Here is a 27,876-nt window from a genome sequence, read left to right on the forward strand (position 1 = left end):
AAAACTGCAAATCCTTGCCAAGCAATTTTTGCAGCTAGGAATGTGTCCTTTCTAAACTTTCTACAGTTATTTGTGGAAGGATTTCGCATCACGCCGAATTAATTATCAGCGTTTTAGTTGTCCGGACTTTATCGGCATCGTTTTTGTTATTGCACAATACGCAAGTTACGTAGGTTTCTCAAGTTCAAGTTCGGTGTTTTAATTCAATAGGAGGCGCATGTTAAATTACTTAATATTTTCAAGGTTTCCCAGAACCGACCACCGCTGAACGATAAGGTCAGGAATTCGCTACTATGTAATGATTACAACTCTTCTTCCTTTTCTAGTAATACCATCTAAGAGTATGACCTAAGGTACGAAGAACCAAAGGCCAACAATGATGAGTTTATCTTTTTTGAAATAAAAAATAGAGATCCTAGAGGGAAAAATTACCGATTGTTTCCAAAATTTGAAAGGTGTATACAGTCTGTCCCAGATAAGGATGAACAGCATGGGGATCTCGGAAACGGTAATAGATACAAAATGGTTTAAATTGGGAAAAAGTTGAGCAATTTAAAGCAAATTAATAATCTGTTTTTATATCGGCGAAATTCCGAATGGTTACGAAGATATCCTGAAAAAACGAATTTGGCGGTTTTCGTTTTTTGCAAATAACTCTTATACGGTTATAGTTAAAGGAATACAAGTTTTATATTATTAAAGCACTTTTTTGAGAACTGTTTAGCAGTGTTGCCAGTTTTCTTATTACATCCTTACTTTCGGAGAAAAATGAGTAAACTTTTGATTTTCATATGGGCGTGATATCAATTATTTATATTTTCAAAATCGTCATAAAATTCCCTTTTCAGCTATGTATTACATTTAATATTTTTCTCAGAAACTCTATGAGTTATAGCCATTAAAGCATTTTTTGATAAGTCGGCCATGATTTTGACTTATAGTAATGGTACACATTAAATAAATGAATGCTGTGGAAACGTCAAAATTATTTAAAAGTTGAAAAACCTTCAATTTGTTTGACGTGTGCATAATAATAATTTGCAACAATTATTTTTTTAATTTTAGGCTGATACCAGTAATATATTTATACTTTTAAATAATTTTGACGTTTCCATAGCATTCATTTATTTAATGTGTACCATTACTATAAGTTAAAATCATGGCCGACTTATCAAAAAATGCTTTAATGGCTATAACTCATAGAGTTTCTGAGAAAAATATTAAATGTAATACATGGCTGAAAAGAGAATTTTATGACGATTTTGAAAATATAAATAATTGATATCACGCCCATATGAAAATCAAAAGTTTACTTATTTTTCTCCGAAAGTAAGGATGTAATAAGAAAACTGGCAACACTGCTAAACAGTTCTCAAAAAAGTGCTTTAATAATATAAAACTTTTATTCCTCTAACTATAACCGCATAAGAGTTATTTGCAAAAAACGAAAACCGCCAAATTCGTTTTTTTCCGGATATCTTCGTAACTATTCGGAATTTCGCCGATATAAAAACAGATTATTAATTTGCTTTAAATTGCCCAACTTTTTCCCAATTTAAACCATTTTGTATCTATTACCGTTTCCGAGATCCCCATGCTGTTCATCCTTATCTGGGACAGACTGTATATATGTAATCGCCAATATTTCTAACCAAATATCTGAAATGTTCATAAAAAACCGGAACAAAAACTCTATTCCAGAGTTCTCAAGGATTTGTTCTCTCAAAGATGTTGGCATATAGCAACTACATTGGATCTTGGGTTTTATATTGGCCCCAAATAAGTTGAATAAAGCTTTTGAAAATCATATTCAAACTCGCAGAAACAGTTACTTCACAATTTTCGAAATATCCAAGATCGAAATATTAAAATGTTCATAAACTTATTGATTTTTCCCAATTGCATATTCTTAAGAAAATTTTAAAATTTTCCTATTTAAATTAACTCATTTCGGATGTTTTTTTTTTTTAATTATTTTTAAGACATCATTGAGTATTTACAGTTGGTTCAAACCTGAGATAAAAATTAGCGGCGAAAGATTTTCCTTCATAAAAAATTCGTGTTGAGATTACGAAGTATTTTTTAGCTTCTAGAGTCAGAGGAATTTTTAGAAATCTTCAACCATGTTTGTAGTTCACAATATTTTATTTTGGAAATCTCTTCGATTCTGAGGACATCGCAGACTGCTGAAGATGTTTATATTTTACAGTGAAAACAGACGGCATCTCGACAATCTATCAGGTTGTTCGGAAAGTAATTTCGTTTTTTTATGTGAAAATGAATGACAGTTTTCGTATAATAAACAAATGCTTTATTAAATTATATATTGGCCGTTCTGGTCCAACACCTTTTGCCATCTTTCTGGTAGTAGCATAATTCCACGCTCATAAAATTTTTTGTCTTTGCTGGCAAAAAACTGATCGAGGTGGTTTTTGACCTCATCATTTGAGATGAAAGTTTTACCGTCTAAAAAATTTTGGAGTGACCGGAACAAATAATAATCCGATGGTGCCAGGTCTGGAGAATATGGTGGGTGTGGCATTGTGTCCCATTCAAGCTGTAAAAGCTTTTGGCGAGTGACCAAACTTGTGTGAGGTCTCGCGTTGTCTTGGTGAAACACTACACCTTTTCTGTTGATTAGTTCGGGTCATTTCTGTTGAAGTGCATCCTTCAGTTTGTCCAGCTGCTGGCAGTAGACTTCCGAATTAATCGTTGTGTTATCCGGTAAAAGCTCAAAAAAAACGATTCCTTTAAAATCCCACCAAACAGACAGCATCACCTTTTTTTGGTGAATATCGGCTTTGGAAATGGTTTGAGTCGATTCATCTTTTTTGCTCCATGACCTCTTGCGTTTGACGTTGTTGTATACAACCCATTTTTCGTCCCCAGTAATGATGCGCTTCAAAAACGGATCATTTTTGTCACGTTTGAGAAGCGAATCGCAGACGTCAATGCGGCGACACAGATTTCTCTCTGTGAGAACATGGGGAACCCATATATCGAGCTTCGAGGATAATCCCAGGCCTTTCAAGTGGTCATAAACTGTTGAATTCGATAAATTTAACTTCAATCCGATCTCACGTGTTGTTATTCGACGGTTCGCATCAACTAATGCCTTTATGGCGTCTTTATCAGCTTCAACCGGCCTTCCCGAACGTGGTGCATCTTCGACATCAAAATTGCCAGATCGAAATTTAGAGAACCAGTTCTGACACTGGCGTACTGTCAACACACCTTCTCCATACACATCGGTCAATTTCTTTCTGGCTTGAACAGCATTTTTACCCTTTCTGTAGTAAAACAGTAGGATATGTCGAAAATGCTGCTTATCGCTCTCCATATTTAAAAGGGCACCAACCAAAAACTACTGCGTAGAATTAATTGAAATGTTTCACACACAAGCCTTGTTATATGAGCTCTCAAAGCATATAAAAATTATATGGCTTAAGTGTGAGGTTAAGTGCAAAAAAATACCATTAAATCCTCTGTCGGGAAAAAACGAAATTACTTTCCGAACAACCTAATATGATAAATTTCGAATTTTCTAGAACAATCCTAGTTCCGGAAAACCTACATTTTCATCTCCAACAAAAATAGTTCTCGCCAGAATATAATTAGCTCACGGTATCCCGAAACACCCACTACAATTCAAAAATACTAGTTTTCTGACCCAATTATGATGTTTCCTGATTATCCACTGTCAAAGTAATAAAGTCAAAGTTTAGTGGTGGCAATATAAAAATATGTGTCGCAAAGAAGCCATAAACACGAAAGGCATCAAGCGCCCGAAGAAGGCGATAACCCTTGAGGTCTGGGTACTTGCAATAATCCCAAGGCCAAGGCCAGAAAGTGCCACAAAGTACTATCTTGGTGTTATTCCTTCAGGTATATTGGCAACGTCACGTCAAAGATATCTTTTATGGCGGAAACATTTAAAACTGTTAGAAATACCCTCTTGAGGCGTTGAGAACTTTCGGCTCTTTGTGAAGAAGAAAATATTTAATAAACAAGAAATAATCTTCAATCAGAACAAAATTTGCTCGTTGTTGATATTTTTTTCTACACCTCACAGTTACTAAGCGAGTATATTGAACCTGGAACTAAAATTCGTCAAAGATAAGAAAAAATCATCATTATCTGACATAGTTTTCGATTATATAACTTCAGAGTAACAGATATCAGTTCAAAGTAAACGAGGCTTATTGATAAGATTACGGTGTTAAAATTAGAAGAACACCCTCGAATACCTACTTGAAGATAAAATACACACTACCAAAAGACTAGAGGCTGGAGCTCCATTAAGTGATTATTCGGTTGTTGAATTGATACAATAGTTCAATTCTACTTGATAGGGAAACAGGAGTACCCTTTCAATTTCTCGTGTTTATAAGTAACGGTCTCTTGGGCACAGTAAAATCCGAGCGGAAATGATTTTTCCTTTTCGATGATCATACGATCTTCAGACAGAAGAAAGGGCGAAGCTAAAGCCCATTAAAGGATAATGCAACTCATAGTGAATACGCTATTAATTTGATCCTAATTATCGACCTAAAAAGATCGGGTATCCTCATTGTTTGGGTCCTCGTGTCAACAACAGCAAGAAGTACTTCCTTATTGTGACGGTAAATACCTGAGGGCAATGACATAACTTTATCAAACAAGTAAATATACCGCAAGAGAACAACAGGCTGTAAAACATCAAAATGATATACAACGATCCTCTCAGGAGTCTTTATCATATTGATGGCTGCATATGCTGCACTTTGGTTCTCGATTCGGAAATTCTAAGAAATTTTCTTTTTCTGCAAAACTTGTTGCTTTTAATGTGGACAAACAAGGTGAGCAATTCATTAATTCTCCGGAAATGCGAAACTCTTAGTCCTTTTCCTATCGTTAATTAAGTATTGCCCTGGAGTGTATTATAAACCATATTTGCAGGACTTTATGTGTTGGGTAATGTGTTATGCACCTGACATAATGTTCTTATCACCAATATGTGGGAGTTCCAGACTGTATCACATCGATTACGACATATCTTGCCTTAACGCGAAACAGGCTGAAGGGCGGTGTTGGGTTACGGATCAGATTTTTGTTTAATTAGAATTTAGATAAGGGCTGTCTTTTTAAGTCTCTGAGCAAACAGTTGTAAAACTTCGAAAAAATTCATATTATAATTTAGATCATAGCATACCCCAGAGATAAGTGTTTTAAATCTAATCTGAAGCATTGTCAACATTCATATATGCACATTGTTGTAATTTCTTCATTACCATGTTGATTTACAGGCTTTGCCAGATAAAGACAAACTTCTTTTAATAATAGACATGCTTGACAAATTTGTTTTAAATTAGTAGACCTCAGATTCATATAAAGCCGAGTGCAAAACAATGTATAATACTACAACCTCACTTCACTTTTTTCTACAGGGTAGCATTTATTTCCATTTCTGTATGGAAACGGTGGATTATCTCCTAAACTAAAGTAAGCTATACACATACATGGTTTATTGGCACCGGTGCCAATATAAATACTAGCGCCAATACGTACAACTGCTTTTAACATACGAATATTGGCGCGGTATTTGTAACAACTTCCGTGTTTACAGACACACACACACCCACACACAAACACTGGCGCTAGTCAACTGGCGCCAATAAACCATTTACGTGTAAACTTTGTACTAGCTTGTATAACTAAAAAACATGAATTGAAGTTTCAATTAATAAAATTGACCCCGGATCCCGCTTGTGTTCCCCAGTGTATTAATTTCAATCGAGTACATTAGTCAAAGTCCTTTAAGCATGATAAAAATTCCAACATGTTCTTGTTTAAGCTCTTTTTCGATTCCACCATTTCTTTTTTTTCATCCCTCTCTCTTTGCCAGTATTTCGTAGGGTTTTGTCTGAAGTTTTCGCATTCAAAGCCTATCTAGCCTAGATTCTCAATGTAATTGATCAAACCTGAATTGACTTAAAGCATGAATAGTAAGTTCTTTGTAATGTCACGAGGAAACTTCTGACTGAGGAAACTTTTAAATAACAAACCTCCTTTTTATTTTTCAGATGAATGTTGGGTTAGAGAAACTTTCATCTAAATAAAAATCTTAGGTGTTAGCGAAAACCTAGAAGAAAATTATATTAAGAAATAATCAAGAATCGAGGTTTGAGATTTAAGATCATTTTAGAAATAAATCCGAGTAGACAAAAATTATTTCGAAGTAACTGCAGAAAAAGAAAACTCAAAAACGAGGAAGCTGATCGGTTAAATTGAAATAATATGATATGTAGATAAATAAACTCTACATCTAAGTCGTTCAATCATCATGAAATAAAAAAATTAGCAAATCTAAAACCAAACATTACTAAATATCTCTACTAAAGCTTTAGGCAAAACACTTCGTGTGCGGTACCCGCAAAGGCTGAACGCTGCCAGTGCACATTTCGCAATCTTTAAGTATCTCAAATCTCTTTTATGACTAAACCAGGTTGCACACAAGAGCTGCATCAGACATAAGACATGCAACAAGAGACATACAGTAAATACTGCTTGGAGATATAATGGCGCAAATCAATTGAATTTAAATAGATATCGCACGAAGTATGCAATATGCAGTTTGCAAATGTTGCTGTGGTATACGATACTTCGTGACACATTTGTGTAAATTCTAAATTTCAACTGAACAAGCCGATAATGCAAAAAAGCTCACCTGAATCAGAAGGAGTTTCGATCCCGTATATATTGTTTCTCATGGCGGCGTTCTTGTCCTTGTAATAGCTGTGATCATTCTCCGCAGCCATTTGAGTGCGTATTCTGAACTCCTCATAGCTCATATGTTCGCTTTCCTCTTGCTCAGATTCGGTATCTTCCGGTTCATCTTTGATATCCAAAACCTCCTCTTTGATAAAATTGTCTGCTAGGGATTCTTCAGAATCGACTTCGTCTTCTTCAAATAATTCGGTTAAATCCTCGGTCAAATCGTTGTGGTCACATTCGTTAATGGCGTCGGTAAGGATCTTCAGAATATTTGAGCTCTTATTCTTATGCGAGGCTTTATTTTCCTCGTCATCCGACTCTGGAGGAGTCTGGATTACGTGCTGTATTATGGTACTGCACGGTTGCATAGGAGTTGACGTAATCATGGCTTTCACTGATGGTTTGAGTAAGCTTTCTTGCTTTGGCGTTACCGGGGGTGGTGGAGGTGGACACATCTCTTTTTTAATTACCGGGGGTTTCGGTATAAAGCAACTCAAGTTCGATTCTTCTGCATGTTCTTTACTACCGCAATGCCCGGCCCACATGCAATCATGGTTCACGAAAATATCATCATTGTTGGTGGTGTTCTCGAATGCCCAACTATTGAGGTTCGCAACCGGGTTCAATTCATTGAAAAGATCATCTGTGGACATTACGTCGTATAACTCAGGGAAACCGACATCAAATTTCTTCCAATGAACTGCAATATCATCATCATCACTGCCGTCCATCATGGAATAGTCCATTACTGGGGCAGAACCCAAATGTTCAACATTCAACGGCAACAACGATTCAAATATCGATTCGGCCATCTTATGTACTGTATTCCGGCTAGTTCCTAACATATTTATTATTATTCTAGGGCTGTCTTAATATCTAATATCACAAATTCGCCTGGCTAGGAGACTCCCTCGTCGCTTTTTGGTGCGATTTGGCAGCTGCTGCAAAAGAAAAGTTCCTAGTTAGAGACTTTCATGAGAATTCAGCCGTTTGTTGTGAGGGGAAATATTATGCCCAGATTTAACTGGTGAATAATTGATAAGGAAGTTGACAACATACGGAAGGGAGAAAATGTAATTAAACGACCAAAATGGAGGGATCAGAAAAATATAATATAGCTTGGCACGCGAATATATATACTTATATATTTTTTTCTTTTTCTAAGTCTTGATACCGGTGCGAAATTCAATGAAGTGACGTCTTTTTAAGACCACCTAGCATTGAAATAGGAAAAAGTTTAAACTATTCAAATTATCCTTACAAATTATATTTCACTTTCATTTATGCAACAGCTTAAACACGCAATATCAAACGTCTAACATTACAATGATACCGAATAAAGACATAGGCTCGTGACAAGCTTGGGGCAGGATTAAGGTCTCTTTCGTTCTCGTACTGAAAGCACATAATGCACCTACATTCGCAATTTCATATCTGAACCGAACCCGTTGGTATTCCGAAAATCTAGATTAGGACTGGAAACACCCATTTATTATCGATATGGCCAATTAAAATGCAAAAAGTATAACGGCACCTTGAGCTATAATAGGGAGTTTTAGATGTTAATAACTAGTCTACCTCAACAAATGGAACAATTTGACGTTGAACTACATTTTAGAAAATTGAAATACGTATTGTAAAAGAATATACGATAGATGTAACCAAAGTAGTAGCGAACATTGACTAAACACTATAGTGTCAGTCTAAAGTGATATATCAAGTTAAGTAGGGATTAATTTCTACATGAGCGTGACTAAATAAATTGCCGGTATTTCATTAAATTGGATTTTAAACGCATTAATTACGCTATGTACTCATCACATGATGTATACGTCTGGACTAAGAAGGCAATTATTTATTGATTTCTTATTGATTAACAATTCTTATTTTTACCCGTTTGGTAATGAGAAAATCATAGAAGTTGAAACTAAGAGTTAGGGATTCGCGGGTTGACTTGATTTCAAGCTACTTCACTTGACTATTTTTTTAAAACGTTTTATTTTTTTTTAAATAACTATATTTATATTTCTTATAATAGTACTAATTATTAGAATAAATTTAGTGGAAACTTTACTAGACTGAGATGATATTTAATATGTAGTATTCCATTTTCATTGTTTCATTCATTATGAATACAAATATATTTCAAATTAGCCTAAATAAAAATAAGCAAACATTCGCAATTCAGATACACAAAATAGTCATCTTTCTTTAACACATTAATAGAAAATTCACGACCGAGCCGACGACCGATAATAATTATTTGCACAAGTGAATTAATCCGTTATTTATTCAAGAGGGGAAGGATTAGGTCCAGGAACATCGCAAGAGGCCCTAATTTTTATTTTTTATCGCGATACGTTTAAAATTGAATGAAACTCTGTATAAAGTACTTTAAAAAAGTCAAGTGAAGTATTTCATAAAAATATGAAATTTCTTGAATCGATGAATTCTTAAATTGAGAAGGTTCCTATTTTATCAAAAAAGTAGTTCAGGTTAGTTCATAACAATCAGTGAATAACAAGATAATGATGAAATATACAGGCATGGGTATTAGTAACGTTAATCATAAAATAATTCCCGAACGGCTAATCAAAATCCCGCATAATATATGCATTCGCATGTGCAAAGGATATTACGCTCGAAGTGCGTTGGGTTAATTCATGTAAGAAGCGGTAGACGGTAACAAAGGGGTTTCTGTAATGGTAATACCTCTTGTAATACCGTTACTTGACGTGTACTCCGTGCAAAATTGATGATAACTCGATCTATGCAGTTAGATGTCGTTTGCCCCCCATGCAGAAAATACAACACTACTTATAGTTGGAAACGCATCTAAGCATTTTCCCAAAAATATTTTTCTATTTTTGTTCGTCGTCCATCTGAACGTCGTTTAATTTTCTACGAAAATAACTTCCCAAAAATACCTGCCTAATTTATCCGATAGAAATATTCCTAAAGCGACTTTAAAATTATAGAGGACTCGGATATTAAATTTAGCAGAAAGCTTCAGCAAGCAAGACAAAAACACTAAAACTTAATTATAGCTAAGGAAGCTTTCAGGAGGACGCATGCTGTAGATAGCCAAAGAAGGTAAACAATAAATGCTAAATTAAGCGAGTGGAGAAGGGTCATGTAAAGAAGAAACAGCTGCAACATCTTCGATAAGATCGCCAAGCACAGGCAGCAAGGCAAATTGGTGGTAGGGCCAAAAATCTGAACAAAAGTCGAAAAAATGCATTATTCGGGGTTGGCATGTGCGGGTCCTAAGAATAATGATCCAAATATTAAAATAAATTGGGAATAAAATAGGGGCGTGAGGGTATGAAATTTTTGGGGGAACAAAGCACATGAGATTATACACGTCTAAACAACTCCAGAAAAATGTTCGAAATATTCTGCCTGAGTATTTGTTGACATAATTAAGGAATTACGACTTAAAGCAGTGGGAACTTCTAGGGCAATATTCAACTTAGAACATAAAATTAGACCTATTTTTTGGAATAATTCCCAAAGGATTTAGAGCCAAATATCTTCAGGAGTTTAAGGACTGCGAATGCTTAAATTCGAACATGTAAATTAACTTCTCGTGTGACTTAAACCGAATTATCCCATTATATTAAAGTTCTTGTTCGACCGGAAAAAATGCAATAGCGATGTGCTCATTAGCAGGAATGTAAACCTTAAATCGGGAATAAATGAGGGTTGTTATGGTTGGGCGACGTAAACCCTTCGGACGTCAATGCCTCAACCAACCACTTGTTGCCACAAGCCGGCGCGAGTTTTGAATATTAATGAGTGCCCTCAATTAATTAAATTTAATCTTGTATTGTTTTTCGACGAGCAGACGAATAATTCTCCACGCTCAGGTGCCCCCCACGACAGCGAGGGGCCAATTAACTTCTTAACCGTCAATTACTTAGTGTAAATAAACTTTGAAACCTTCCTATGCTATAAATAGTCGTTGGGTTTTAACACATTTTTAAAAATTACTGGGAGAATTTTTATGCATAAAAGGGAATGAGTTGGTAAGTAGATATTTGCTACTGAACTGACCAATCAATAAATTCACTGTGTAAGGTTAAGCTCACAATGAAGTAAACAAACAACGATCGATGAGGCTGCTGCTCTCTGAACCTTGTCACAAAATTGCACAATGTTGTTCCAATTTTAACATGAATTCTAAGCAACATTTTCCTGCTCGATCATCAGTTGTTAAGCAATTGTTTTGGTGAAAATTTCTTATGGAATTTACAATGGTTTTTTACGTCGTCTATTGTTGCAATTCCTTTATCGAAATTAACTTGGCGTTAAACTTGATACGAGGAAAGCTCCCACATCTACGCATCGTGCTCTTAGCGTGAGATATGACCTACTTTCAAAAATCTCGATTTTTAACATAACAATTAGATAATTTATTACCGATAAGTCCGATTAAGTATACAAATGTTACATATTTCGTCTTATCTGTAATTTATCGCATTGGAAAGTTTTCGAGATTGTCGTCGTGTAAAGTAGGTCAAAAGTATAGGAACGTTATTACGCGTCATTAATCAAGAAAATGGGGTACCTTCCAAGGTACTTTTCTCCAATAGGAAAGCTATTTACTATCTCTATCTAATAAAGGATTAATCAAGACATCAATGTTTGATGATGTAGAAGTGATTTTCTCGGTTGGCCAACACTCCTTGTTTAAGATATGGAGTACGAGTCAAACTCCGGAAAAAAAGTGACGTCACATGACGTATATTGTCATAAGGTACTAATACATGGCCGCCTTCTATTAAGAAAGTAGTCTAATACTGGCAATTGTTTGCTACATCCAGCTCTTTTAAATCGTTGAAGCTACTGATTTGAGAACAAATCGCAATTGCAAAGTTACTAGGTGGAAGAAACCGACTTGGGTTAGTTATGGTCTTAATTATTCCCTAAAAATATTTCTTTAAAAACCCGTAAGTTTCCCAATAACTTGAAACTACATTTTGCTGCATTTAGGAATTTACTTTCCTGAGAAGCAACTCTTAAAATGTTAATGAAGTGCCATGTTCTGGCTGAAACTAAAATCGTAGAAAAATCTGATATTTAAGTAATTGCGGGAAACTGCATTGATTGCGCTAAAAATAGGAATCATTGCACAATTTAAAAAAGCAACTGAAAATTTAATAACATTGCCAGTATCACAATCGAATCGGGCATCACAAATTCAATATACTATGTGTGTAGGTGACCGTTCCGGAAGCTTTAAAAGACAGTCCATACACAATCTGTGACTGTAACAATGTAAATAATTTACTAGATTTTTAAGGATCTCAGACATTTTTCATTACGATTTCGTCGAAAGTTTATAACTGAACAAACGTATTTAGGGGTAGGCATGGGGGTAGGTACTTATCCAATTAGATACTTACAATGAATATTTTTCAAATCAATGAATGTCAAATTAGATCGTGTATCGGAAATATATTCAGAAAAACACTCGCTTAACTAATCACTTTCTCACGGCTTTGTCTGAAATACGATGAAAAAACGAAAATATTTCTCCAATAATGTAAGGACCAAGCCCAACACTCGGTAGTACTACGAAGAACACCACGCCAAAACACTTGGTGATCTAAGAAGATACTGAAACCTAGAAAGATGTTTAGGGACTTTTATAGGCCTAGAGTGGGCGTTAGCCTGGGGTATGCATTCATCAACTGCAATGGAATAATACTCTCCAATTTCTTTTACGATCTACCCCAGACCCACTAAGGGACACACTTAATGATTTTATGACTGCTAATACCTTGGCAAATACTGAGAATTTGGTTTTCAATTTACATAGAAATTTTGCCAAGGCAGGTAGAAAAAAAGCAAATTGAAGGAAAATAATAAACAAACGCTAGGGTAATTAATACGCACTTAAGGCTAAAATAAATAAGCACCATTGTTATTTCTTTAATTTTTCCTCATAACAAATGGTTACTCATTTCATTATCTAAGAGTTTCAATTAGAAAACTAGAGCAAATTATCTAGTACTTTTATAATGCTGCCTGTAGGTATATGCGTATGCGGGCGGTGCAAGGGGTGATGGTATACTTACCCAGTGTAAAGCAAAAAGGTGTAAGCCCAAAGGAACTGATGACTACAGCAATTATTTTCTAATTCGTGTGTTAAACCGTTTTGTCAAAGTTTAGCATGTTGTGTCGAATAAATGCTATTTACCGGTCTATCACAAAAATCTCCGGTTTCCTAATAGGTATAGTGGCCTCGATAGTGCCAACTTCTGATTTTTAATTAAGACACTCTGTAAGCATATTTTTGCCTATTTGGAATCAACAACTTATTTCGAGTACGTACTGTGACTCGTAATTTTTATAAGTTTCCCGTAACTCATAAATGAAATAAGTAATTGCATTGTTTTAGATTGTCTAATCTCTATCTGACACTTTCCAGTAGCGACTAAAATTGAAAACGATTTTTTTTAACAATTAAGTAGGTAGGTACTTAATTAGAAATTTTTTTTGGAAAAACATTACTTTCATATCCACATAAAATTATAAGGGATTATCATTAAAAAAACTCGCATTAAGCCTTTTGGTATTTACCATCAGACATCTGACCAACAATCACAGATAAATTATCCAGGACCAGATATTTCTCTCTTTACTTTCTAAGGAGAGCTAAATTACGTGTTACGTATAGTACTCAATTAATTTACTATGGAATTCAGAGTAAATACAAAAATATTAACATTCTAATGTGCAAAAACTCTCCCATGATAAACTATAAATTAAATTATATGGACATATAATATAAATTATTATTTTTATAAAATAAATTATAAATTATTATTATTGGACATTATAATATAAATTAGTAATGTGGGATCAACTTTAACTGCAAAGTAACTTCCGCACAAATGTTGAAAGCGATCCTGGGTATTTTCAGGTCATATTTTTAGTTTCTATGGAAATTGGCTTGATGGTAAAGATAGCACATAAATTGGGCGTAAAATGGCATTTAATACATACAGGGCACACACAAAATTTCATGAAAATTGATTAACGAATTGTGGCAGCCAAAATTGATTTCGCTTATACCCGCGCGAGTTACACGAAAACTTAAAATAATATGTTTAACTTGACGTAAAATTAAGCACACTGATATCAAATTAATTTAGAGTGTGAAGCAATATTTAATAGTGAAATATATTATTTAAAAAGATCAAATTGTCCTTCAACTCAATTGTTGTAATGGAGGATTTGGAATTAAACATATTTTCGTGCTTTCTTCAACATAACTTGCTTGAAGGCATTCAATCACTTGCGCCATATTTTTTCTCGCTCTTTTGGTGCTCCTGACTCTGGAGTCATTTGATTAGCTGGCCACAAGCAATGCACATAATTTTAATTATAATTACAAAAAATTGTGCAATAAGTGTAACTTTTGCGTACCTTATAAATCCTGAGGTAGTAATGGAGTGGCGAAACGACACTCACTGGGGATAAGTCCGAGTTCAATAAAACAGTTTTTTTCTCACGCACGGAATATGGAGCACAAACGAAATATCAGAGGACAAAGTGATAAAAACTTTCCGAACTGCGACACTTTTCTTCACTCGCACGGTCAGCTTTGTATACATCCTTCTTTTAAAAACTAGAGAAGAAAAGTTCCAGCAGGAGACGTCAACGTCTTCACTTTGGAGCGGCCCGCGAACCAAACTCAACACTTCGAATGCCGGCGCTAGAATGACGTTTCGCCGGTTTAAATCGACGAAGCAAACCGGACCGCTCGATTCGCCGGCACCATGCGCCTGAAATTCTACGAGAGTTCGACTAAATTAATCCCTTAACAAATGGGTTTCGGCTCCATATTCCAACTACAACATGAAGTACACATAAACAGAAATTGTTTGATCTTAATTTCGTGGGGTGTCGATCAGTACTATCAATGAAATTTACCCGCAACGTTGAACTACTTTACGAGGCGGAGTGGGCGGAATACGCCACGCCGCACTCTTCCAAAATCGGCGGCAAACCTGTAGACGCGGTATTGCCGCGTCGTGAGTCTTGTCAGTATTATTGGCGGGCGAAGGTGTTTGGTGTGATTGCTTATATCTACACGTACACTACTGGACAAAAGTAAAGCAACTATTTATAAAAAATATCAATCTCCGCGTGTATCTTTTATTTCTGTCAAATATGCAAACAACTTAATTTGCTATTTAAATTAGTACCCTAATTAAAATAAACAAAGCATTTTCATCAGCATATGTAGTAGTTTAAGTTTTTGAATTATTTCTTTATTGAAGTGAAGCAAAACTGTAGGCGACATAAATAAAGCAACTTTAATGAAAATAACGTTTTAGTTAATTTAACAATAACAAGAACAATTGAAAAACCACAACATGATCGAACTTAATTGATATGGTATTCATTATTGGCTATAACTTTTTGACATCAAAGCGACATTAATTAAATTAAATCTTTGGTAGTAATAATTGGTATATTCGTCCATACTTCGTCTATTTAATCTATCAAAGATTCTTTGTTTGAGAACCTTGTAGAACAAATCCGACATTATACCTCTTTCCATAGGTTCTCGATGGAATTAATGTCCGGTGATTGAGCCGGTCACTCTAGAACCTGGGCGTTATGGTCGTAAAACCACTCCTGAACAAGGCGAAAGGAGTGTTTTGGATCATTGTCCTGTTGAAACAAAAATCGAAGAGGCATCTTCCATTCAACAAAGAACGACATAACGTCTTAGAGCATATCCCTATCCAGGGTGGTCCACTTTTTGTAGCAGGACTTTAACAGTCGATAGGAAAACTTATTTTAAGAAGAAAATTTCATGTCAATATAGGTCCATAAACGCTTCGTTTTAAAGATACCGCGCGTTGAAAACTTTTAAAAAATTATATTATTTTTTATAATGCTTCAACCTCTGGAGATATTTAAACAAAACTTGGTGCACATCACATTGTATGCTGTCATATTCGGGCAATAATATCACGGCCCATAGGCAACCAGTACCGGAATTGTAGGGTTTTACTATCATAAAATTCAATAAATTACTAATACGATTCTGTCTAAAATCAAATTTTATTATTTATTATTGTTAATGATACGTATTGCATAATTAAAAGTGAAAAACAGCTACAAAAATTCACTTAATTTAAAGTAGGTATTCAAAATGTGAATCATTTTGTTGCACATGTAATTCACATCGACGTCTAATGGGTCGGAGAACACCAATTAAATTATGATTTCTCAATTGAGTGCACGCATCTCTAATGTGGCCAATAAATTCTTCCCTTGTTTCCACAGGAGTTGTAAATACATGTTTTTTTTTTAAATCCCCAAACAAAAAAGTCTAACGGGGTTATGTCAGGGGAATTTGTTAATTTAATTTTTTTTTTAATTGAATTTGTTACGCAACTAAGCCAGATATGAAAAAATGTCAAAACACATTTTTTTTGTAGAAACTTAATTACTGATTTAAGAAAAAAATTGAGATTTAATTTTAGACAGGACCGTATTAGTATTTGATTAAATTTTATTGTAGTAAAACCCCACAACTCTGGCACTGGTTACTCGGGGGCCGTAATATTATTACCTGAATATGATAGTATACAATGTGGTGCTGCACACCAAATTTGGTTTAAATATTTCCAGAAATTGAAATATTATAAAAAATAATCCTTTCTTTTTTAAGTTTTCAACGCTCGGTATCTTTAAAACGAAGTGTTTATCGGTCTATAATTGTATGAAATGTTCTTCTCAAAATAAATTTTTTTATGGACTGTTAAAGTCCTGCTACAAAAAAGTGGTCCACTCTGTATACTAATCGATCCATAGTCTCATTTATTAGGGCCAATGCCCTACTCCAATCCACGAAAAACAGCCCCATAAAAATACACTACCCTGGTTGTGCTTCACCGTTGGTGTAACATACTTTAGGTGAAATTTTGTATTAACTGGAGGCCTCACACGCCTCATTCCATCTGAATTAAAGATTCTGTATCGAGATTCGTCGCTAAGCGATACATTTTTCGAGTTATCAACTGCCCAGTTTAAATGTCGCCGTGCGAATGTAAACCTGGTAAGACGGTTCTTTTCCAAAACCAAAGGTTTCTTGACTGGGCATCTGCTACACAATTCGCTTCAACTAATCTACGTTGAACAGTCTTTGGATAAATTTCCAAATGAGGAATTTAAGCAATTATTTTCGAGGCAGACAGCCACAGGTCTCTTTGAGACACTCTTTTAATTCTCCTGTCCGTCCAAAATGTCGTTTTGCGAGGCTTTCCCGATTCCAGCATAATTCCTACACGCCCTTCATCATTGTAGCGACTAATAACTTTAAATACACTGCGTTTCGGTAGGAAAAACTGCCTGGAAATAACAATCCCGCTCTTTCCTTCCAAAATAGCATTTACAACCATTGTCCTTAACTCTATGTCGATTGGTTTATCTTTAGGCATGTTTATTTCTGTAAAAGAAACGACGTATAAGCTAATTTAAAATGTAAAATTTGTTCGGTAAACTCACTTCAGTTGTAAACCCGTTTTCCGTGTCCAAATTCAAATTATTCCTCTACTTTTGTCGCGGTTGTAACATCTACCGTTTACAAAATTATTAAATTCTAGTTTATTTGACATTTCAAAACAATTTCACATCTCTTGTGACAGCAGCCTATTATAATCTTTCAAACAAATAATTTTGATTTATGTTATTACCCATTGATTTAATAGACTTTAAGACCGTGTTTTATCGTAATAGTTGCTTTACTTTTGTCCTACAGTGTATGTTAAATAATTTATAGGTAATTATTGCATTATAAGCAATTACTTGCTGAATACACTTTAAATTGTCGTATTTATTAGGTGTATAGATTGTTATGTAGAAACACGGACTACGAAATATGCTAATTAGAAATCTAGGAATTAAAGTATTGTTGAAAAATTCTCATCAGTAATTCTCATACTTCATAGACAGTTACATTATCTTGATCAAATGGTTTTTATTAAGAAATAAGAAGATATTTGTAATTATTTCTCAGCATACCATTATTAATATGGCGCCAATAAAAGAATTTAACTTCAAACAATTGATAATGGAATCTATTACTTACATTCAACATATATGAAATTGCGTCAGGCAAACAGGGGGTGGTCGAAGCAGGAAGCAGTCAGCATTATTCGTAAATTATTGTGCACAGCGTGGGCAACGTACTCTTCAACCAAATTATTCCTATTTTTATTGAGTTATACACAAACAATATACAGGCTGTCCTAAATTCGAGCTTCGCGATTAAAATCTCAAATCCCTCTTATTATCAGCTTAATCATTTCCGTTGTAATGGTAACTCGAGAAGTAACTTGAACGTTTTTATTAATTGATAATTATAGACATTCGCTATTATATGGGAAAAGTTAAAGATAATCTTATAAAGAATTTTTTGCGACTTCAAAATTTAAGACGTAGGTATATGGGATTTTTCAAATAAAATGAGTTCCATGGGGATTAGGGAAACGGTAAGAAATATAAAGTGATTCAAATTAGAAAAAAGAGGCACATTTTTGTGCTCGTTCAGAAAATATCTAAAATTAAAAATGTGTACAGAATTTGTCGAAATATGAGAAAAAAAAACTGATTTTGGAAAATCATAAGTTATGAATAAACTGTTTGAGCAAATTTTAAGAAATTTGACATTTCTTTATTGTGAGCAACAGCCAATCGAATGGCGTTCTTAGAATTTTTCCGAACCTTCTAGATTTCGAGCAATTATAACTAACTTTGTTATTTCTTATGGCCGCCATATTGGATTTTGGTAGCGTCGAGCAGGCCATAAAAAAGTTACCAAGGCGAAATGATGCTTTTGTTTGTTTTTTCTACTTTGATAGGTCCAAGGGCACCTTTGTCATATATATATTTAAAAAGCTTTTTTATCTAATAATTTAACTGTCCTCGTATTTTTTAAGATAACAAGCACCTTGTACATACCGCTGGTGTAAAATGCTATGCTAATTCTTAGATCCTTCGGCGCTGCACGCCTCGTGATTAGAACTTGACGTTAGGGTCATAATGGTGCACTTCACAAACTTGGTATAAAATATATTATTACATTATTGTTATACATCTGATTGTTCTCCGCCTATCTAGCGAGGGTTAACTTAAGTTCATTTTTACATCTATATAACTATTACTCTAAATTGTAAATATCATGGTCGGTAATCATGTTTGAACCCAACTTCATTTATGGTTAGTGTTGCCCAAGTAAAAAATAAAAAATAAAATTTGTCGGTTTTTTTAATGATTTTTTAATCCTAAGGCTCAAAGGGGGTATTTTACACTTATACATAGTTCATTTAGCAGACTTTTTATGATTTTTACGTCGTAAAGCATTAAAGTTATTATACCTCCAAAAATGAGGGCGCAAAATTTGGTATTTTACATCAGACGTACAAAAATGTATCATTACCATTCTGAGGTGTCTCATATAAATATATGTATTTATTAAATATATTACAGCATTTGAATATTTTTAGAATATTTTCATAGCAGGTGAACATCTCGTAAAAAGCTATAATTTTCCTTTTTCTTGGATTGACAAAAAAAGTAGCCTTTTAATGACACAAAATAAGTTTTAAAGTATCACTTACCATCTATAGACATAAAAGTGATATTTTATGGCCTATTTTGTTAGTCACTCTTCCACTGAAATCACTTTTTTTCTCAGTCGGAGAAAATCAATCTGGCCCAATCGAAGAAAAAATTATATTGTGGCTTCGTCCTTGACTCGAATTGATAATTTTGCTGATTTTTGCTTTATAGAACAAATAACTATTTCAGGATTAAGTACCTAAATATCTATTTTGTTGGGTAAGTTCGTCCTGGAAAGGGAACTACCACATACGTAGTGACATCAAAAGGACTTCTACACAGCTAGGGGAGATAATGGCTCTTGATAGCAACACGCCACGATATAAACTTTAATTAAGAAAGATTATTGTAATTTGCAAAGGATGGAGGATTCATTTCAGATATACCCCCTGCAATATCTCTCTTGAAGTATAAAGTTTCAAGGATTTTTGGGATGGCTTATGGCTATTCAATTACGAACAACACCCAGGTTCCAGGACCTTGAGAATAAAAGCAATAGAAATAGTGGGTCAAGGTATACAGGCAATAAAAGCATCAATGGAAAGAAAGACCGAATCTGAATAAACCTGAACTAACAGGACCAACCCCAATAAGATTTTATTGGGGTTATTTAAAACTATTTTTAGTTTTAGTTCAAAGAAGAGTTTTTATGGCATTTTATGGCATCCTTGAGGGACACTTTTACGTCCCGAGTTGCAAATTTATGAGCAAGTCTGGCTAGAGAGTTAAACACGAGTAAAATACCATGTTTTTTGAGTTCTCTAGCCAACTGAGTTCGCGATGTTGTGTGCTGGGTGAGTAGATTCCCATGGCAACGTATATTTATAACTTAAGTGACTAGCGGGAATAAAAATTTTATATTACTGACTACACTGACGTTATATAGGGTGATTTTTTTCGATGATTAGTGGAGGGATCTTGGAAACTAGCAGAGTTATAAAGTCGATTAAATTAGGAAAGAACTGCAGCTTTGAGGGACTAATTTAATGCCACTTTTTATTTTTTGAAAAACTCCATAGCTCACTAGATATTTAGCAAAAACACAAATTTGGTCAATTTCTTTTAATCAATTTAGCCATATTGGCATTTAGGCATATTAGCCAATATTGGTTCTAGAGAAATAATTTTAATACGAATATTGTAGATAATTTTGTCCTGAAAAAGTTAAGCTAACCACATTTTTTTCTAACATTTGTCATTTTTGAGATATGGTATAAATTTTTATTTTATGGAAAGCAGAGTAGATTATGACCTATTTAAAAAGGTATTTTTTGCAACTTTAAAATGATGTCAATAAGTAAACAGTTATTTCTCAAAATGGCAGACATAGAGCTTTTTTTAAATCCGGTATTGCAATTTTAAGATAGTCGGCGATGAAATTCTTCATACTAATTTATAATTTATTTGACACTGACAACTCGTATCATTTAAGTCAGGCATAAATTAAAATTTTTCATTTACTTTCATAAGATTTTTTCACATCGAGGAGGTATTAAATGCATATACTAGAGATATTATTAGTGCATATACTAAAACTCAGCCTGAATAACCTATTTAACTTCAGTCAACAAGCCGAATATTGGTTCATTATTAAATGGTTGTGGATAATTAATATTTACAGTTAGACCGAAAAATATTCGGACGCTGACTAAATGTTTAAAAAACATGATATTGCAGCCTTAAAAATTGAAAAATAAAAAACCTATTTTTTTATAATGATGTTTGAAATCATTTACAATAAAGACATGCATTTAATAGTTAAAAAAATCGAAGAAAAAAAGTTCATTGAATAATGAACAAAATGGTTGCAATACAAGAAGCCAAAAATATTCGGAAGGTTTTACTATTATTTTTGGCTTCCTGTATTATAACCATTTTATTTACTATTTAAGGATTTTTTTTCTGTTCGATTTAAAAAAAATATTAAATGCATGTCTTTATTATAAATGATTTCATAAATCATTATAAAAAAAATGGGTTTTCATTTTTTAACTTTTAAGACTAAAAATACCTGGTGGGGAGTTTCTGCAACCATTTTAATATACTGGGGGATTCAGGAAGACGACACAGATCCTTTAAATCGTAAACAAATAAGAACTGAGGAAGAAAAATTATATTATTATAAAAAGAAATGATTATAAACACACTGATTTTTGATAGCACTATGAACTAAACAGAACGGCTCAAAACTTTCTTTCTTTTGTTTATTGTTAATGTTAAAAATTTGTGTTTGTTAATTTATGTGTAAGTATTTAGTACACTCACTTGCACAATTCACTCACTGCACCTTTCATTCACAATCATTTGCATGATCTCACAGTTTTCTTTTTTAATTTTGGAACACTTTCAAATTTTGAAAACTTCGTAAGTATTTTAATAAGAATGATGGGCATTAATATAATATTCCTGACTAACTACATCATATATCCTTCTTATAACAATGACCCCCATAAAAGTGCTAGCATTGACACTCTTAAAATGATCTATGTTAGTGACCTGTGACAATTTGCTAATGTAGTAAGAAACAATATTTCCAAGAACGACTACACACACCGGATACCGGATCTGCTAAATTCCATTAACCTCAGGCGTGTGTTGTTTATTATTGAATTGGATGCACTTTGATATTTCAATAATAACACTTCATAGTGAAACTAAAGCAAAAATTCCTTTTCCTGTACGGGTACTTTACTATTATAAAATTCCAGTACATTTCCCTTTAAGTTCACAACTCAGCCATTTTTATTATCCATGCATCATAAGCTGTAATATAATAACAAATTACCATGGAAATTAATGGCGGGGCCTCTGCCATAATCTTTTCCAATTTACTATTAATTTATAACCATTGAGGTCATGTTATTCAATTTATGGTACTTATCTGTGTTTATGTGCATTATATTAAGCTGACATGTTCACGGTTTATTTCGCTATTTCCGAAATTCTTTAATAGTTTTGTATATTAATAATAATGTATTATAGTGGAGTTTTCCGTTACATTAATGGATTTCTATACTTTATAGCGGATCATCCAGAAAAACATAAAGAAAAGAAATTATTTGAGTTCTAAAATTCATGATGTTTGTTCACAAGTAGACAATTATATGGAACAAGTCACAATTAGATATGCATAATACAGGGTGGCCCATCGAAATTTTTCTACCAAAGTTTTTTGTCTTATAATGTAGAAAATACGAAAACGCTCAAACCAGTCAATTTTAATTTCAAGAGGGTCATATTTCTTTGGTATAATCATTTTTCCAGGTTTAGCTTCTAAATGGGGGTGACTTCGACCCTAAAAATCTTAAATGGAAAAAGGTATCACGTTATGCATCATGTTAAAGGGCATTCAATTGCCTTTTAAATGTGACATTTTTTAAATTTTGGATGATCAATTCTTCAGAAATTAAGGTTTAAAAGCGATATTACGTTAAGAACGTTACCAAATTGATACAGAATGTTTTTCGTAAATAAGTCGAAAAATGCAAATCAAACCATTATTCCTACTTAAACATTAAGAATTTTAACTAGTTCAGTGCTTTATTTACTTCTGTAAACGCTATCATTTCGTTCTAAAATGGTTTACACTATTCAAGAGAAAGTTGAAATTATTTCACTCTCTTTTCAAACAATGATTGTGCCAGAGGGACTACAAATTTATTTAATGAATATCATCCTGATGAACATGTATCCCATATTTTCGTGCACAGTCTGGTTGCAAAATTAAAAAAAACTATATCTGTGCAAAGTAGAAAAAAAGGTTGTTGAAAATCAAATAAGAACGGAAGCAGCTGAAATAGTTGTTTTGGGACATATTATAATGGAACCTACTCTAAGGACTAGAAGAATATCAGATCTATTAATTGTTCGGTGTACAACCACTCAGAAAGAATTAGTCACATAAATTTCACCCTTATAAAATTAAGTTAGTTAAGTAAATACAGTATGTTGCAAAAAAAAATTTTACCAAACAATGCAGCCAGCTGGAGGATAATATTGCAGCAGTTTGGTAAGAAAATAATCTGTTTTAACAATTTTATATGAGAAAAACAGGAGGGTGGTCAGCGATCCCGGCCGGTATTCCGAGGGTTAATCTCATTCAATTAAAAAACACCCTACCCGTAACGAAATATGTATGTAAAATGAAACAGGTACATATTCTTGCATAATTGGTTTTAATTTCAGTACGAAAGATGTTTGAAACTTTTCAGGTATTATTATTTCATATTTCACACAGGAACATACAAGAAATAAAATCAATTTTAGGGATATGCTGGAAATTGTTTGCTACATCCAGTTCTTCTAGACAACTGGCGATGGCGCAAAACCTATCTACATAAATGGAATTTGAATGGGCCGTTTAAACAAATTAATAATTATTAAGACCTTAAATTTAATTTATGTACGTCTGTATATTTTGGAAAGTTTAAAGTATCTGTGTGTCAGACGAAGAGAATGAGGTGCATTTCCCAAGTGCTATGGTTAACAATGGCAACACTTTCCATTATTAAATTCTGTATTTCATTAGAAATGTGAAAAATCGCATTTTTCTGTGCGCCTACCGGAGAGATGCATTTTCCCGTGTTCTTAATGAAAATGGTGTTTCTCAGTATAGCTTACTAACTGAGAAATTTTCGTTTTCGGTGCTATGTAATGAAACATTACTTTGTCTCAATATTATGGTTATACGGCAACAATCGCACCAAAAATTTGTATATCCATCATTAACAGGACATTTAGTGCTCGCAGACAAATTGGACTTTGTGTCTAGGCTTTGTCCTCGCCCAGTAAAACTTACTGTTGTTGAAACCTAAAGGTTGTTACTCTATTGCTAACCGGCGTGAATTTACCTTTAAACTTGGTTTAGTGTCAAATATTGACCATGATTGAAGGTAAACTCTTGTTAAGTTCATTAATGCACGGTGCAAGTGCCTCTTAATGCACTATTCTAATAATTCGAGTATTGCTTAGCTAATGAGCATGTTGAATCGCTTCGAAAATTACCCCTAGGAAATCATCGTAGCAAAATAAACCAAGACACAAAAAAGTTTTCAAATATAGGTCAATCAACAATTGCTTCAAATATTTAATAGTTACGGACTGTTGAGCCTTTAGGGCAATCATCAAATCAATGTAAGAGGTTTTTTAAAGACAAGTTTTTTAAAAATATTTTATCTTGAATGGTATGTCTAAAAATGAGTGATTCTCAAATTTGATTTACAGAAGTTTTAGGCAAAAATACTATTATAATATATTTCATAACCAGCAAATAGAGTAATCCTCATATACCAGTGTGAAACTGGCCTACGAGCTGCAGGCCAGGACGCCAATAACGCGAATGAATTAAGAGGCTTTCTAGTGATTTATATTAATTATTTCCCACGACCAAACACCATATGTGACGATTTGAAAACTTAGAACGATTATATCTAAAGATAAAAAAAAGATATCAAAAATCCCTCGAAACCGCTTTTGTAATATGGAGAGGATTATTTCGAGAGGTTTTTGATATCTTTTTCGTTTCTCAATTATAACTATTGTAAGTTGTCAAATTATCAGCCTGTATTGTCTATACAAAATCTCTTGAAACGACGTTAAAATTGCGATGTGACCATGCATTCAAATAAAATAGCACAATATAATGTATTGATCGTTCTTTATATGTGTCCAGTGATGTGAGTCCACATAAACTCGAAAGATCTGATTGACAAAATCTTGGAATGTCTGTTTAGCAGTACCAGTTGTAGAGAGACAGTGCAGTAGTCGATGTAATCGATCTACTTAATTATTATTGGGATTAATTATGCTTTTTGATTTTTATTAATTTTTGTTTGTGTAGTTTTAAAAATTAAACCCAAATTTCTTAAATGGGTAGTTAACTAAATGAAATTATGCAATTTATTTATTAAATGATTTTTTAAAACATAATTGATATTTATGGACGCCCATGTTTGACAACATGCGCAAACAAATATAAATTATTAACGGGAAACAGGTACTGCTAGACGTGATTCTAAGAAAACAGGCACTGCTAGCAGAGACTTATATATTATTAATTATATGTTATTATAGTTTTTATGCCGGTTTAAGTGACGTGTAGACTTTCCAAAAAATTATTATTATTAAAAAGTTAACTCAACCAGAAATACAAACTCGGCTCATGATAATGGAAATCCAATACTGAAATGATATCAGACGCGCATGTACAATGATATATTTTCTCATTGGTCGATACCTAGCACTTCACAATGCTCTTGCGCACAGCTGAAGGATATTACTAAATTTTCCAACACTCATTAAATCAATAAAGCTTATCAATTTGAAAACGAACCACTCTCTATACTTCGGTTTTTATAGAAAATATGTAAATATGCAAAAACACCTTTATTTTCATAGGGGACGTTCTTTAAGTTGGTTTTCTATTAAATCCCATGCACCCTCTAACGGGGATGGAAACAACTGTCGGTTAAAAAAGTAATTCATACAGGGTGTGAGTGACCAGAATGATACACGTTAATAGTATGAACTACTAGTATATTATATAAGAAATAAAGTGCTTTGTTGAGGTGATTCCGTAACCTCTTACAGACGACGACTAACTGTATACCTATATCATATGCAAAGAAGTAAACGGTACTTAGAACTCAAGAATAAAACATAACGTAGCCAGAAAAAAAGAACCAGACATAAACATAAACAATCTCCCTAGACGAAAGGTAATCAATATTAAGTATTTATTACCGAAAATGGGAGACTGTTCCCATAAACCATCTTTAATATTGTGATTTCTAACAACAACCAATGAAATCTGAAATGGAGGGGGGGGGGGGGGGGGTTGAGTTGAGTTATACCTCATTTGAAAGGTATTTCAGTTACTTTTCCAAATATACGTGACTTTTTTTATTGAGAGGTTTCCTAAAAATCATGTCCAAACCATAAACGAACTTAGTTATTAAGTATTGTAAAAAAAAATGTTTATTAATGTTTTAAGTGTTCAAAATGCTATTTTCTAAATAGCAATAAGGTCTATTTTCAAACTCCACTCTAGCATTTACAAAAATTTCTACTTCAATTTTCTTACACACTACTTTCAAAACTTGAGACTGGGGTTTACAAACTGGTTGGGGTTACAACAGATGATTGTTTCAATTTTTATTTGTTTATTTGCATTTATAAATACATTTATTTAAATTTTCTACTTGTAGAAACAAAAGTAAGAATAAGACTATTCGAGTAAAAAATGACGATGGAATTCTCGAGTTTTTTGTTAAATTATTATTTATTATTGTAAATTTAATTTCGCCAGTTAAATACTGGTAACAGCATTCTACAAGAAAATCTTCTTCATTTTCAACAAGATGAAGCTCCACCACACTATTTTTTTCTTGTTAGACCATAAGTTTGCTGACAAATTAATTGGTCGGATAGGACCGATTTACTGGCCAACGCGATCGGCTGATTTAACACTACTGCATTATTTTCTTTGGGGGCATCTTAAATCTGTTGTTTATAAAACCCAGTCTTAAGATTTGGAAGAATTGCGGCTACATGTAAGGAAATTACAAAAAAAGTTTTTGTCAATATTAGAGTGAAGTTCGGAAACAGACTTTATTACTGTTTAAAAAATAATGAATAGCAATTTAAACACTTCCAAAATTAATAAACAATTTTTCTGTAATGCAGTTGATACCTAAGCTTGTTTACGGTTAGGACATGATTTTTCGAAAATCCCTCAATAAAAAAAACAGGTATATTTAGAAAGGTAATTAAAAGACCTTTCAAATGATATATAACTCAATCCCCCTTCTCATTTAAAATTTTAGTGGTCGTTTCCATCCTCACCAAAGTGCATGCAATTTAATAAAAAAACGACTTAAAAAATATCCCCTTTGAAAACAAAATCGACGCATTTTTACATATTTATATATTTTCTATAAGAAATGAAATATCGAGTGTAATTCACTTTCAAACTAACACGCTATATTTTGATGACTGACACTTTGATTCGAAACATCCTGTATAATTTTTATTTCAAATGAGAATAGTAAGCACCGTTGGCAAATCTCTTCCTTGAAACGCAGCGCATTTTGCTAAGTATGCCGTCTCTCACTAGAAGATTTCCTTGTCTTCAGATCAAGCCATATAGTTTTTACAACAATCAGTTTCTTTACACTGCTTATTTTGCATAATCTTTGCCTTTCTCGAAATCAAAACTGAACATGTTTTGTCCTTGGACGTCTCCAAAGACCTTATACCCATAAAGACGAGGTATTGTCCTACGTCTTTTGATGCTCAATTATGTCACAGAGTGATTCATTAACAATAGGAAAACTGAAAGATGGAAATATTACAAGTCAAGTGATGATTGGAAAAAATATGCTTTATCCGAAAGTTGATAGTTTCTGATATATAAGTATATAAGGTGTTGAAAGTTAAAGTTTTAATTCATTTTTTTGTCATTATTCTGAAAAT

General features: G+C 33.4%; 1 protein-coding gene across 1 annotated transcript in view; it reads right to left on the bottom strand.

Annotated features, from left to right (window-relative positions):
- The window catches only part of LOC136414482 (uncharacterized), an 81,747-nt gene extending 67,150 nt beyond the window's left edge, over positions 1–14,597 (bottom strand). The window contains exons 1-2 of the mRNA XM_066398527.1: positions 14,191–14,597; positions 6,707–7,694 (exon numbers count right to left, since the gene is read on the bottom strand). Coding sequence (XP_066254624.1) covers positions 6,707–7,598 — 892 coding nt within the window. The 5' untranslated portion in view covers positions 7,599–7,694; positions 14,191–14,597. The remainder of the gene's footprint in view (positions 1–6,706; positions 7,695–14,190) is intronic.
- Between the last annotated feature and the right edge of the window lie 13,279 nt (positions 14,598–27,876).

The sequence above is a fragment of the Euwallacea similis genome, chromosome 17 (assembly GCF_039881205.1).
Source record: "Euwallacea similis isolate ESF13 chromosome 17, ESF131.1, whole genome shotgun sequence".
Lineage (NCBI taxonomy): Eukaryota > Metazoa > Arthropoda > Insecta > Coleoptera > Curculionidae > Euwallacea > Euwallacea similis.